A 16,021-nucleotide genomic window follows, 5' to 3' on the forward strand; every position below is an offset into this window, starting at 1 on the left:
CTTGCATATCAGAGGGTACATTAATCCTCTGAATCCTTCTGAATCCTCATAAGTTCCCCTCTCTACTTGTCACTTTTTACGTCTTAAAAACATTTCAAAAGAGATCACATTTGTCATCAAAATGTAAGCAGTACCTTAATGCTGCTTTTATAGTACTTTAGTAACAGAACCCCAGATTGTTGCTGACATTTTTGTTGGTGTGCTTTCATTCCTGACTTAACTTTAAGGACTTCCAGTAGAGGTGCCAACTTTTTGTTCATTTTAGGAGAATATATTTTATTTTATTCTCGTTAAAAATACATCGGCCTGAATGCATCAAGTGTGTTGGTGTCTTAGAATTTACAAAAAAATCATATAGTATTGTGTTCAGAACTGTGCGTTTCGTAGGTTACTAAGTGACAGAGCTTAGTGATATTTCCTTTTTTCTCAGGAATAACACCCCTATGATATGATCATTAATACCACACTACACAAAAAACTCTGATAGTAAACCATGCTCTTTACTCCAAACTCACTTTGGTCCAAGAGGTGATGAAAGAACTGCTAGGAGTCAAAGACCAATTAACAAGCCAAAAGCTCCTCTAGGGTTTTATCTCTGTACTCCTAGTGCCTAATATAGGCACTGAGGAACAAAGTTATTACATCCTAAAGGCTTGAATGCAACAGAAGGAAATACTTCTAGAACCTGACAGCTATAAGGGATTGAATATTTTTATTTTTTTCAGTGTTTTATTTATTTATTTTTGAGAGAGAGAGAGAGAGCGAGCACGCACACATGAGAGCATGTGCACGCGCAGGGAAAATGTGGGGTTGGCGGTGGGGGGGGTGGAAGGGGGGCAGAATCCCAAGCAGGCTACCTGCAGAGAGCCCACACGGGGCTTGATCCCATGAACCGTGAGACCATGACCTGAGCTGAAATCAAGAGTGGGACATTTAACCAACTGAGCCACCCAGGATTCCCAAGGAATGAATATTTTTAGGACAGGTGGATTTTTCCTTTTTAGAGATATTTAAGTAGTACACTTTTTCCTTGAACTTTTACTCCTACATTACCTTTCCTACAATCTCCTCTCATCCCCCTCCCTTGGACAGAAGGGTGACAACAAATGAGTGAAGGATATTCTAAATTTGAGCATTCAGTACACAAAGACAGTCCCCAGGAAGAAATCCTCATGAGAGTATGCAAATTTCGTAGCATGCGCAGTTAAGCTGTGAAGGACATGATTTGACCTATGGATTATTTAAACCCTACACATCCGGTTAGGATTTAACCACAAACATAACTTTCGGTCTTCACACATACGGTTCTTAAACTATCATTCTGTATTCCCTTCTACTCTCTTTAAGCCCTTCTATAAATCCCGCTTACTTCATCTTATTAAATTATAGCCACGTTTGAAAATCTTGAAAAGACTGGTTGCTGCAAAACTTCTGCACAGTCCACAGATCGCTGCACTGCCAACAGTTCCAGTTCTTGTTAAACATTAAAATAACTGAGGACAGTCACAGCCTTCCATTTGATACAGAAGTCTATCCGGGCTTGAAGGTTTCCAGTGAAAGGGAACATAACTAGCTTCAGAAGAAATTGCCTCAATTTGGAGTTTGCCCTAAATTTTAGAAAAGAATTTCCAATAACTGAACCATATTTTGTTTCCTTGTAATTTCCAGAGGCACAAAGCCAAAAAACCTCACCCACACAATATAATAAAGACATGTTCAGGAGTGTCCCTGAAAGAATCATCAAAAATATCTTTTATTAAAAACTGAGGGGCGCCTGGCTGGCTAAGTCAGAGGAGCACATGACTCTTGATCTCCGGCTCGTGAGGTTGAGACCCATGTTGGGTGTAGAGTTTACTTAAAAATAAATGAATACAATTTTTTAAAAATTGAAATTTATCCATTTAAGGAATCAAAAACTTACCTGAAGTTTTACCCTCTGTTGTCTGTTCAAGTTCTCTGAAAGCACTGTATTTATCACCAGGCTCTATGATGAAAAGACAGAGTCTATTAAGAATACGAAACTTGAGATTAAAACTCAAGGAAATAAGGCAGACTGGGTTAACTGCACATACTTGACAAGTGGTGTAAGCATTTTATACATTTCTCATAAAAGGCCACCATTAAAAAGGTTTACATTCATAGGTTACATTCATAAGTTTATGAACTGACAACGTGTTTTTACCTCCAAATGGAATGTTACTTTCAGAGGATTTGTCAGCTGCAATTCCTTTAAACACAGCATACTTATCCATCGAAGCTGATGCTTTAGTGCCAGGAAGGGGCATCAACAAAGAAGGGGCACTAAAAGGGAAAATGAAATATTTCTTAATGACTAGAACATTGAATCCTTCCCTTATCATCAAGTAGGAGCTTAGAATTAAAATGGCAAGTAGGTACCTGATTAAAATTCATGGTTCCCTGCCTTAAAACTCAGAAACTATATATATTCACCACAGAGGTTTAAACCCTTTCTCTTGGGAAAATATATTGAAATACCTCCCATGTGAGAGGGATTATTGATTATTGATTATTTCAAGATTTCAATCAAATCTTGATTATTTCAAGATGGGTCAGACCGATGCTGACCATCTAATCATCTTTGTAAACCACGAAAACAATTGGAATGGCACTGGAAATAGATTCTCATAGAATGATGACCTCCTAGAATGTTAACTTAAGGTCCGTAACACTGGAAAAGTAAACTGTTCCAAATACGTAAACCCAATATTTTAGAGTAAATTATGTTAACCTTAGTACAAATCATTCTTTAAAATGGGTTCAGAATGCAGAGGTGGAATAGTTAAGATAAAAATCTATTTATGAAATGTTGTTCAAGCCAGGATGTAAATTGTTCTTATTTGATCTTACTGCATTGCTTACTGGCAGAAGTTCACACATCTGATAAACAGCGGTGGAGTTAATACAATTTACATTTTTACAAGGATCACATCAGCGGTTCCAGAAGCTATCTTTGTAGCAAAACAACAATCACTTCAAAATTAGATAAAGATACTTTTGCCTGTGGACATATTTCTCGCTGGATGGAAAAATAGTGTAATGAGTAGTATCTGTGTGGGTAATTCTTGGATGGCTTAAACACATACTATAAAAGCATTGCCTTTTTTTTCCTCCTTATCACACCCAGGCAGCTCCCTGGAAGAACAACTTTACATATGAATGACTACCTTCCCCCACTAGTTTGTGTCATTCAATACCACACACACAAGTTATAGAAATGGATTTCTATTGAGTTCTTTGCCCTGAAGCAAAAATCTTTCCACAGTCATTTAAATCGTCTTATCAGGCGCCTACAAGCAAGGTAAAAAACCCAGCTCTTGCACAGGCATGCTAATGGAGGTCCACAGTGCTTTAGGACTCAGTGTATCAAATATTAGAATTTCACATCACTACCAAATAGCTGCTACATATTTGATCTTGACAAACAGGTCATCGCCTCTACATCATAGGTGGATTTTTAAGTTTCATAAGTAATTAAACTACAACTCATTGAACAGCATGTTACATATAAATAAAAGTAACTAATATTTGAGAAAAAACATCACAAAGTTGAACAATCAATTTGTTTTTCATGAATAGCCAACTTTAGTTGTGGTCTTATAAAGCCCATTGGTAAAATCTTCTACTAAATGTGGCATTTAATTGATGATTATTGTTTAAAATTCTTTTCAGAATTGGAAAAAAAATAGAGGAACTCCAAGGTAATGAAATACTGACAGAAGTCAACAAAATAAAATTCCACTCAAAAAAGAGCAGACTCAGACTGTAATTTTATGCATATTACAAATGAGTAATTCATTCTAGTTCCCTGAAGTTATTTAAAAAAACCCAAAAAACCGTAATCACCATGACAGTGTTAATGCCAGTTATATAAAGTAGTTATCTATTCCAAACATGAGAACTGTTACTTCTACTCTTTAATACTAATGAAAGGTACTCAGTGAGGAGGCATACTGTTTTAAAATTTAAGAACCTTAAGAGAATTTGGCCAAAAAAAAAAAAAAAAAATGTATTTGCTTTTTCTCTAGTGAATCCATTTGTTTTACAATCACTCCGTGTGGCTGTAGTAGATGCTTTTACTTAGTTGCTTACCCTGCTAAATGTAGAGACATTTTAGAAAACAGGCGTGAGCGATAGAAATTTGATCAAGGCAAAAGGACCCACAGCGACCACCTGGCTGAATAGACATGCCCATGGGGTGACCACCTCAAATTATCTACAGGCCCTAAGGGACCAATGGGCTACTTACAACCAGGCAGGCACAGTTACCAAAAAGGGCAAATTCCATTCTTCACCAGCCATAACTACTCCTCTTCCCCCTTTAAAAACGGCCCCCACCCACTGCCTCCTGGCAGATGGTCTCTCCTTTGCAGTCTTGCCTGCCCCTCCCTTGCAGTGTATTCAGTAAACTATCTTTGGGTGAGTCCTTTCACCTCCCCACATCACCAGCTTCCACCAGATCATTGCCTGGCATTTGGGGGCTCCCATCCGACTGGACAGACACCACACTAAATACAGCCATTTAAAAAGTAAAATGAAACTAACCAACTCAAACCCCTACTACACCTTAATTCTTTGTGAACTGTTTTATTATCAGTGCCCCATATCTGTGATGTTTATTGTTCTAAGCTCCCCAGTGCCCAGCACACAGTAAGTATTTTCTGGATGGATAAATGAAAGACATTGCTGACTTCCAGATCCCCTTTCATGCTGGCTCAAGTGCTCTTTCTCCTTTGACATCCAGTTCAACCCTGAGTCTGACCAATTTCTCACACGCACACTTTTCAGTGCCTAACTCTAAACCCAGAGTACACCTCAACATCTCACAACAGGATTACTATGGCAGCTGAATTTATCCCACACAGTAGCAAGATCACTTTCATCATGCCACTTCTTATTTCTAAAATGCTTGACAGATTACGTCACAAATCCTAAGACATCCCACATTGGTGCTGCCCTTAACTAATGAGATTTTTTTCACAGACTAACAATACTCTCTACTCCAGCCTACTTCTAACACCATACTTGCCTTTTCATCTTCTCTGACAAATAATGCCCATTTTTTGCTTTAAAATGCTGCCCAAAGCAGTCTCACTTAAGCTCAGCTATTTATACCATGATTTAATAAATATCCCTTAAAATAAACTCATAATATGCATTACAGATCATAAACTAGGGAATTCATTATACATGTGTACACACACACACACACACACACACACACACACACACACTGAGGGACCAATTCTAAGAGAATTTCATCAGATAATATAAATACTGAGATAAAACTAAGCTTCTTTACAGCAGGAACTGTGCTTTCTGCTTCTGTATTTCTAGTGCCTACCCCAATGTCTGGCATAGAGCAGATGGTAAGTAAATGTTTTTGAATGAATAAATAAACAGTGAATGTGGATTCTTAGACATGAGCAAAATGTTTTCATGTAAGCATGGAAGTAATCAAGTCAGAACTGAAAAACAAGTCTACAAAGTATGACTGTGTATGAAAGTAAACTATTATGTGGAGATAATGCCACACAAAATTGCTAATATTCCATATATCTCATGTCTGGCCACCATCTTACAACTTTCTATGCCCAAATTTCAATTCCATCTACTGTTTTTTTCCAGAGGAGTAAACCACTAATTTGGTCAATCTGGTTTATAACCTTCATGCTACATCACATTCACCCAACAAACCTTTATTAATTATATATCATGGCTAAGTACTACATATGTAGCCGTGAAAGACTATCTTCAGGGATGACAGCCAAGTGAGACAGAGAGTCAGATAAACCAGTAATTATAATCAGGGCACAGATGTCCATAATGCACCCGGGCAGTAAGTGGCCCTCATCTTTGAGGTGGGGACTGAAGTGGTGAGGTTAGTAAAAACTTCCTATGTTAAACTGATTTTTGAAATAGAACTAGAATTAACTATAGAGAGAATTTCAGATTGAAGAAGGTAAAGGGTCAGAAGCCTGAAAGAGCATTAGTCTGGAGTTGCTCTGGCATGGTTGGGACATGAGCTGTAGGGAAAGGGCAACAGTCAAGAGACTAGGCAGGAGCAAGATCAGACATAGCCTTTTTCCATGGCAAGCAGAGAGTACAGAGTCGATGGTGGTTAAAGGAGAGAGTGAGGAGCCAAAAATAAATAGCATGTTTCTGATTTAGTGACTGGACATGGTGACATGATTCACCAAGGGAGGGAATGGTAATTTAACAAATTTTTATTTAGCTGAGTAGCAAAATAATGAATCTAATTTTATGCAGGTAATGTGAGATGTCTTGGGTCATTCAGATATGTTATAGATAGCAGAACTTACACATTTTATTCAAAGGAAAAGATCTGAAAAATATTACGTGTCTATCAGGTCAACATGTGTGTGCTGGTGTAGTGGGCTTGGAAATCCCAGTACTTTATAGTCCCACCACTCAAATGTTTCTATGTGTCATTCCCTATAATGCCTATCCCTTGGTTCTTGTTACAGTGTACATGCAGGAAGCATCAAAAGATACTCATTTCGTTAAAATGGAAAAGATGAATGATACTGCACAAACAAGGAACATAAGAAAAATGATGCATGTATCCTGACAAAAACAAGTTCCAAAAATAACTGAAGAAATTCATATTGCTTGCTTAAAGTCTGGTATATTCTACTCTGTGGAAGAAGTACTATCTAAAAACTTTTAAAAAATGATGGAAAGGTATTGGCGACATATTTAGATTTCTGAGTTAGGATTTCTGTGGAGAATCAGCAGTACATTATATTACAAAAATATCAAATTATGTTCCCCTGCCTAAATAGCCAAAGGCTTGCATTTGCTACAAGTACATGAAGTCATCACTGCAAAGGTGCACTCTGCTATAGTCAGGTTTAGGACAGGCAAAAAAAAAAAATAAATAAATAAATAAATAAATAAAAATTAAATTAAATTAAAAAAATATATATATATATATTAGCAAGCAGGTGTATACTGGGAGGAAATGGGGGTGCTCAATTGTTAGGTGGACTAAGGGGAGAGAAGTTTCAAAGGTACAAGTATGAATAAAGAGGGAATAATCAAGGAAAGCATGAGAGTAAGAAGTCTTAATTTTCTTACTTAGGCTTCTCACTATTGATGCCTCTTTCTCAATTATTAAATACAATGTTAACTATATTCAGCTCTTTTCTACCTGCTTCCATGCTGGGAATTACTTGTTTTTGAAGAAGCAGGCAACTCTTGGAAATCACTGAATGAATCATCAAGGGATCCTGACTTAGAAGCATCTTGAAAATCCTGGAAGTCGTCTTCTTCTGGTTTTACCACCTAGATTTGTAGAGGACATTTAAATAGAAAGACTGAATTGATAAAATAGTAACTAACAAATTCATAACTGTCAACCTCAAAAATTACCTTTTAAATCTCCCCATTTAGGTACCTATATTAGGTAGGTGTGACTGCCTAAGTTTAGAAGAATGCACTTTAGGGGCGCCTGGGTGGCTCAATCGGTTAAGCATCCGACTTCAGCTCAGGTCATCATCTCTCAGTTCGAGGGTTCGAGCTCTGCGTCGGGCTCTGTGCTGATAGCTAGGAGTCTGGAGCCTGCTTCAGATTCTGTGTCTCCTTCTCTTTCTGCCCCTTCCCTGCTCATGCTCTCTCTCTCAAAAATAAATAAACATTAAAAAAAATTAAAAAAAAAAAACGCACTTTAGATATAATACCAATTCAAGTATCTAGGACAAGAATCTGTCTTGAATTTTTAGATACTCTCTTGCACAAATTGTAAAAGACTGTTTAAAGAACTAATCTATACAATTTTTAAATAGACAAATTACATTTAATAGATTACCGCCATCTTTAAAAAAACATTTTATACATGATGTAAATTATATGGAGTAATGCAAGCTTGTTATAATCCATCATGTGTATGTATAAAGTCAACAGTGAACACTGACTCCTAATCACATGATCTGGAAGTAAGTACTGTGAATAGTTCATTTGTTTTATTAAAAAATGAGTTTATACTACATTGTTCCGCTCTTTAAAAAGATATAATAATATCTATAAAGTGGACTTTTCCACGTTGCACATGTAGTAGTTCATTCATTTTAATAATCAAATGTTTACCACTGTATTAATGAAGCAAATTTTATTTAACCTTTCTTTTTGTTAATGTTTGTTTATTTATTTTGAGAGTATGAGAGAGAGAGCATGAGTGGTAGAGGGGCCGAGAGAGAATCCCAGACTCTGCACTCTCAGCTCAAACCCATGAACCATGAGATCATGACCTGAGCCAAAATCAAGAGCTGGACGCTTAACCAACTGAGCCACCCAGGTGCCCCATAACTTTCCTTCTTTTTTTTTAAAAATTTTTAAAATGTTTATTATTTAATTTTTGAGAGAGAGAGAGAGAGGGAAAGGGAGAGAAAGAAACACAGTGTAAGCAGGGGAGGGGCAGAGAGAGAGGGAGACACAAAATCTGAAGCAGGCTCTAGGCTCTGAGCTGTCAGCATAGAGCCTGATGAGGGTCTTGAACTCACAAACCACAAGATCAAGACCTGAGCCGACGTTGGATACTTAACCTACTGAGCCACCCAGGAGCCCCTAACCTTCCTTCTTCTGATGGACATTAAGCTATTTATAACTGTTTACTCTAACAAACAATGCTATAACAAATATCTTTGCATATTTTTGCTAATTTAAGTTACTATTTCTGTAGGATAGATCCCTAATAGTGTGACTGCTAGGTCAGAAGATACAGACATTTAGATTTTAGGTAGCTATTACCAAACCTGCTTTCCAAAAAGGCTGTACCAACAAACTATTTTCCCCCACATTTTCACTAAACATTATGTTTTCTAAATTTTTTGCTAATCTGAGAAGTGAAAAATAAATGGAAGCATTTAAATTTCAGGTTTAGTAGCTTCCCCAAAAGACACAGTCTAGGAATTTAGTTAACCTTATTAAGCTTGATGTTTAAAACGTATATACTATAAAGAACTATAAACTTCTAGCCAAAATTCAAATCTCTTAAGGCTTAAGAAATTTCTTTTTTTTAAAATAAAAAATTAAATTTTGTATTATTTTAATACTGCCTAATTTCACCTCCAATGTCCATCATAATACAGCAATCTTCTCTGCATCCTTGGAAAAAAGCTGCCCAGATTCACTTTCAGGGATTCTTTGGAATACATATAGCTTCTGCATTTACCTGATTCGCAGGGTAAGTTGGCATGAAGCCACTGGAAGCCTGGGCTGCAGCTCCCCCAACTGGTCCAACAAGGTTAATGCCCATGACCGGCTGTCCAAGGTTGAGGGGTATGGAGCCGGCAGGGCCTGAAGACATCCCAGTTGGCTGACTCACCGCAGTAGGCAAAGTCATAGGAAATCCACTTAAAGTTGGAACAGGAGCAGCTGGAAATTGGTTTAAAGCATCAGGACTCATGGCAGGAACACCTCTCTACACAGAGCAGAAGGAAAATGGAAACATTTTAGGGGACTGCAAACCACACACAGTCTAAATCCAGCAGAGAGACCTAAGTGTAAAATCTGTAATCCTGGTATGTTTCCACTCTGACTCCCAAAACTCATGAATTTGATATAAGAAAAGAACTTACAAGGTTAACGTAGACCTAGTATCAGGCAAAGAAATGGATGACATATAACAATTGTGGCAATGCACTCTCTGACATGTTTGGTTAATTCATTATAATCAAATCATTTAAAGTGATTCTGTATTATGACAAAAATTGCTAGCAGATCAAGAACACTTTAAGGAATTTTAAACAAGGACTTCAAAAACATAAAGAGTCATTTCATCTATTACTAACTTTCAAGTTCATAAAGGATACAGTTAGGTCAGAGAATGTTAATACATTTAATAGTCTTTAAACAAAGGAACATTTTACTAGCATGTGCATGATGCAAACTGTACATTTTTGAAGTACTGTATCCTAAAAATAATCTAAACTTTAATATACAAGGAGTTCTACATGGTTGTAGTCAAAAGGATTTATATTGAAAAGTTATTTGATCTAACTTAAGAAACAGTGTCTTGGGGCACCTGGGTGGCTCAGTTGGTTAAGCGTCCGACTTCGGCTCAGGTCACGATCTCGCGCTCCGTGAGTTCGAGCCCCGCATCGGGCTCTGTGCTGACTGCTCAGAGCCTGGAGCCTGTTTCGGATTCTGTGTCTCCCTCTCTCTCTGACCCTCCCCCGTTCATGCTCTGTTTCTCTCTGTCTCAAAAATAAATAAACGTTAAAAAAAAAAAAATTAAAAAAAAAAGAAACAGTGTCTTACCTGTGTTACCGCTATCATGGCGAGAACAGTATAAAGTTCTTCCTTAGTAAGTTTGCCAGGTGTAGTTCGATTAGCCAAGGCCCATATCTGTCCAAGAGTTTCCCTGGGCAGTCCAGATGACATCAGAATGGGATAAAGTTTAGCAGTATCTATTCCAGTTGGGGTCACTGTGATTTCTAAAATTTTCTTATAGGCATCTATCAAAGGAAAGACCAGATTACAAATGTAAACATATTATAAGTGATTGCTATTTTCTGTTGTCATTGTTGCTTATATAAGAATAATCTTGGGTTGCCTGGGTGGCTCAGTTTGTTAAGTGTCCTACTTCGAGTCAGGTCATAATCTCATAGCTCGTGGGTTCAAGCCCCAAGTTGGGCTCTGTGCTGGCATCTCAGAGCCTAGAGCCTGCTTTGGATTCTGTGTCTCTGTCTCTCTCTGTCCCTTCCCTGCTCACGCTCTGTCTCTCTCAAAAATAAACAAATATTAAAAAAAATTTTTTTAAAAGAATAATCTTAGGTCAAACTGCTTTAATAGAACTGAAAATGTGTCAGGGTTTGAAATGCTATAAAGATCATTCAATTGGAAATATCCAATATAATTAGGGTCTGGAGCTTAGAAGACAGGATGGAGCGTGGTAAAATGAAGATTTGGGGCCAAAGGTCAGAGAAAGTCTTATAATTCAGGAGAGGATAGTAACAACACTAAAATGGAGGTGGTATAAACAGATGCTTTGGACTTTATTTTTAATGTTTATTTATTTATTCTGAGAGAGAGAGAGAAGAAAAATAGCTCAAGCAGGTGAGGGGAAGAGAGAGAGGGAGAAAGAATCCCAAGCAGGCACTGCACTGCCACTGCAGAGCTCAACACAAGGCTCAGACTCACAAACCGTGAGATTGTGACCTGAGCCGAAATCAAGAGTCAGACGCTCAACTGACTGAGCCACCTAGGCACCCCTAGATGCTTTAAAAGACAAGTTGTAGAATAATGATGGTGGGAATAGTTTGAAAACAGTGGTGGGGAGGCAAGAATTATACCAATACCACCTATCTCCTGCCCCAGTCAGAGTCTGTGAGAGAAAACATCACTGGGTAAGGTGCTATGGGAATAGAGCCTTCAGAGAAAGGCAGTTTCAGTAAAGGTGAGAAAGCAGAATACATGTTTGAAAAAAGGGACTGTTGGGAGTTTTTCCACAATAAAATGGGGTTTCCAAAGGACAAGTTGGGAAAGGCTATTAGAGACAAGGTTGTCATATAAAATTTAGGATGCCAATACTGCATGGGACACACTTCTATACTAATTAATAATTTACTATTTACCTGAAATTCAAATTTAAATTTTTTTAATGTTTGTTTATTTTTGAGAGATAGAAACAATCAGCATGTGAGCGGGAAAGGGGCAGAGAGAGAGGGAGACACAGAATCCAAAGTAGGCTCCAGGCTCTCAGCTGTCAGCACAGAGCCCCACGCAGGGCTCGAACCCATGAATCGTGAGATCATGACCTGAGCTGAAGTCAGACGCTCAACCGACTGAGCCACCCAGGTGCCCCTACATCTAATATTTAAATATGGATTATAGGTTAGTAGGCTGGCCATAAGAACACATATTTTGGCTAGGAAACTATGTGTGCATGTATGTTCACAAGGAGGGTACAAAATGAATATAAGCTGGCAGAAAATGGACAGAACTCCAAAATTTACCAGATCTGGCTTTTTGTTTGTTTGGCTTGAAGACAGAGAAGAAGATGATGCAAATTATCTAATGGGCACTTGGAAGAAAACCTATTGTTTTATGTACAGCTGAAGTCTAACAGGATTTGGGGAAATTAGCCTTTCAACTGAGTATGTGATAATGATGTAAAGTAGATATTACTGGTTTTTTTCCAAAAGAATTTCAGGGACCCTTGCATGACTTTTATTTAATCAAGCATAGAACAACTTTAGTCTAAGGATCAATCTAGAAAACCAAAGATCTGATGAAAGTTACCTTTAGATTTCAAGGGGTTGGCAAAATAGAGCAAAATGAACAAGACACAATATATTAAAACTGATTAACATATGCTGCTGTAATAGTCATTACTGTATTCACATCAGCCATGGCTTAGACTATTTTCTGGTATCAACTGAATACTATCACAAAATATGCACCTTCGTGATTTTATTGGCTCAACAGTAATAATCTCTATAAAGAGAAAAGTAAACATCACCTCCCAATGTTGACTGAAAAAGATGCCACTTAGTCTTTCACTTCATATATTACATGATAAGTCATAAGAATAGATTTTTAAAATATATAATCACCAAGAGTTCATAAAATTACATTAAATGTATTAATACTATTATTGGTAAGTTATTAATAATCTATGAAATAAATAATAATCTTTTATTTATAATAATTTTTTTTTTTTATTTTAGAGAGTGCATGCATGAAAGAGAGCATGTGCATGTGTGAGCAAGAGAGAGGGGGAGAGAGAGAATCTCCAGCAGGCTCCGCGCTCAATGTGGAGACTGACACAGGGCGTGATCCCATGACTCTGGGGATCATGACCTGAGCCAATATCAAGAGTTGGACATTCAACCAACTGAGCCATCCAGGCACCCCAATAACCATATCTTTTAAAGCATGGTAAATCTAGGGAAAGCTTTTAGAAATAAAAGTCTATGATGGTCAATAAAACATTAAAGCAAAACATTTCTCCTACATTTATATAGCCATTTCACCTATAAGGCTGTCTTAAATACTGGATCCTTTTTAATTTTCTGTACTCTTTCAGAAAAGAATAAACAAGAAAAAAGTAAAAATTTCTTCTGCATATTTTGTAATCACAACAGTAAATATTCACAACTACGTTTTCAACATCTGAAGCAAAATATCCAGATGGGAATCCTAGACAAAGTAGCTTTTTTACCTGGAACCAAACTCTCATTGTAAATCCAAGGCGGCATTCTGGGCTGAACAGGATCCTGTGAGGGAAATACTCCCACACCTAGAAGATAAGAAACATTGTTTAATGTACATAACAGTCCATGCAGAAGATGGGGAAATCGCAGAGTCACTGTTTTTTATAAGAGCGCTGGCTGGAGATACTAAAAAAAAGTCACCAATACAATGAAAATATTTGGTTTCTAAATTTCTCTTGTACGTTAACTATGTCCTAAAGAGTAAACAAAAAAAAAAAAAAACCCTAAGATGTACCAAATCAATATTCTGAATCATACAAGGCTTGCACCATTTCATGTGTGTTACAAATTAAAGAAAACATGACAGCTGGTGGTTTAAAAATTACCTATGTAAAAAAATGTAATTGCTCAAGCTTTACCTGCAGCTTTTAATAATATTTCTTTGTACACTCTGACTTTTTTCCACCTGAATATGACACTGCTGCCTTGGATGTATAGGATTTTTTATTCTGTTCAGTAAAATATCCTCCAAAAGTTTGCCTCCTAGGCTGCCCAAATTCTAATTCATCTCTGCAAGCTAAGTTTATAAAAATTTGGACCTTTTAGGCAGCAGTGTGTATGATTTATTTCACAGAAGCAAAGTCATATTCTCATTGGTGACTTTTCCAGTTAAATTTTAACTTTCAACCCTTATGGAAGAATAGAAAGTGTAAGAAAGGAAAAAGCTTTTATAAAATAAAAGGAAAAGAAATTTTAAATCAGGAATAATTCTGATTAAAAAAACTGGTTATCAAACATTTTTAAAAGGAATAACTGCGGAAAGAATTCAGAGCAAAATCGTAGGGGTTAATTGGAGAAAGGAATGCATTAAAAATATTTTAAGCACAATACTGATTAGCAAAAATCAAGCAGCATTCATTTTAAGATTAATGCTTAAGGTGTTAGCATTTGAGCGATATTTGGTTAAATAAACTTTGGCTGAATATTTCATGAGCTCACCACTCTCTTCAATGGATAGGTTTTGGTCTGAAGTCTTTTCTGCCTCTGCAATGGTGGTACCACTTACACGTCCATCTATAGCACCCCCGTTTTTGGCCGTTAAACTGGGATGGTTCTTACTGGAACCTGGGCCTAGGGCTTTGTGACCAACGTCAGAGGTATTTAATTTAATTTGTTCCTGCCCAGATGAACTTATATCACAAGATACTAGGAGCTTCTCCTCCAAGGAAGGGCCTAAACAAACAGCATGAAGGGTTATTTGTATATAATTGCAAATTTCTGATTTTTTTCAATCATCCATTTCCACCCCCAGGTTCTAAAGGGTAGACTCTGCCACACATAATGTAGATTTTTGAAATAATCCAATCACCACACACTTGTATAGGACCTGAAAGGCTTTAGAGAGTTTAGAGAACTTAAAACATCATTACCTACTTTGGTTCTCAGGAATTCTGTAAGCCAGCAGGTCGAACGGTATAGTGGAAGGAGTACTACCTTAGAAATCTGGTGACTTACACCAGAGAGACACTTCCCCTCACGGCTGGGGAGGCCCCTGGCCAGTAACATCACCTCTGGGTCTGTTTCTACATCTGCCAACTGAGGAAGTTTGGACTAAGTCCATATCTGCTACGATCTTTCTCAGCACAATGTCTCAAGAAGCAGTGTATTAGTGCCTCCCATCCCCTTTAGTTCACAAGTGATACACCTGAGGTTCAGTTTCAAAATTTGTCCAAGGACACACTGACAATAAATGGAGAACCAGGCATCTGACCCCCAAGTGCTCTACCACCGAACCAGAGAGCACTTTCTAAAGCAACTCTTCTTGGCTCGTTACTCTGAACAAAATATTGGTGATTTTCCCAAACAAGAGAAATCTCATGTAGAAATCAGTTTGCTTTTAAAGTTCGAAAGTGATTTAAATAGCTCCTAATTTAGGAGCCAAAGTTTTAAATCATTTTTCCAGAATGTGAAGCTCCCAGAATTAAAAAATCGATATTCTTATTTTGGTGAATTTCAATAGTACTCATATATTCCGGTACACATTTCCTTACCAACATCAGTGTATTACTCTACTTATATAAGAGAAGTAAATTATCCTAGATTATTTTAAGAATACTTTCATTAACATTCTAGGAGTTACCTGCTTTCTGTACATTGTATGAGGCTGCAGCAGTAGAGAAAGAAGGAATTTGCCCAGGGACACCATGTAAGGCAAAAGACACTGGAATCTGACCTGGAGGGAGAGGCTGTGCTCCAGCCTTCTGTGTATGCAACTGGCCAAATGGGGTGGTGGGATGGAAAGACTGAAAAGGCTGGGAAGTGGAAGAAGGACCACATGTGGGAACTTCAACGGGCCCCTGCATAAAGTCACTGAATTCTTCTTCATCAAGAAAGGCAGGTGATGGGGAGACAGTTTTAGTAGAATGAGATGGTGTGGGATAATCTGCAAAACGGAAAATGGCAATGAAACACACGGAAATGAAAATCAACAAGGAAAAAGAAATTAAGATGCAGTACAATCCCAAAAGAATATACTGAAACATGAATAACAGAAGTGAACAAGAAATAACATGTAATGACAGCCAAATGGAATTATTAAGTGAATGAAAAACACTTTGATGGCTATTTACACACAATTCATTTCTTTTCAAAAAGCAGTTTTATAGCTATTTTGCATTTTGTTCAAAAACAGAAAAATGTAAAACTCAAAACTTCTTTCCTTCTTTTATTAGGTTAATACCACTTTTTTCCTCTGAGACCACTAGTAATTTACATGAAAGTAGTGATTACTTTTTTTTTTTTTTAAGTGGTGATTACTTTTGACA

General features: G+C 37.3%; 1 protein-coding gene across 12 annotated transcripts in view; it reads right to left on the reverse strand.

Moving 5' to 3' along the window:
* Positions 1 to 16,021, reverse strand: part of SYNRG (synergin gamma) — an 86,753-nt gene that overhangs the window by 37,294 nt on the left and 33,438 nt on the right. For 9 of the 12 annotated variants that reach the window (XM_049636565.1, XM_049636554.1, XM_049636559.1 and 6 more), the window contains 8 exons: positions 15,337 to 15,639; positions 14,196 to 14,429; positions 13,205 to 13,282; positions 10,300 to 10,496; positions 9,212 to 9,460; positions 7,193 to 7,326; positions 2,183 to 2,301; positions 1,922 to 1,984 (listed from right to left, as the gene is read on the reverse strand). In XM_049636565.1, the coding sequence (XP_049492522.1) occupies positions 1,922 to 1,984; positions 2,183 to 2,301; positions 7,193 to 7,326; positions 9,212 to 9,460; positions 10,300 to 10,496; positions 13,205 to 13,282; positions 14,196 to 14,429; positions 15,337 to 15,639 (1,377 nt within the window). The remainder of the gene's footprint in view (positions 1 to 1,921; positions 1,985 to 2,182; positions 2,302 to 7,192; positions 7,327 to 9,211; positions 9,461 to 10,299; positions 10,497 to 13,204; positions 13,283 to 14,195; positions 14,430 to 15,336; positions 15,640 to 16,021) is intronic. The other 3 variants (XM_049636557.1, XM_049636556.1, XM_049636562.1) reach the window with 2 other exon arrangements.

The sequence above is a fragment of the Panthera uncia genome, chromosome E1 (assembly GCF_023721935.1).
Source record: "Panthera uncia isolate 11264 chromosome E1, Puncia_PCG_1.0, whole genome shotgun sequence".
NCBI classification, from domain to species: Eukaryota; Metazoa; Chordata; class Mammalia; order Carnivora; family Felidae; genus Panthera; species Panthera uncia.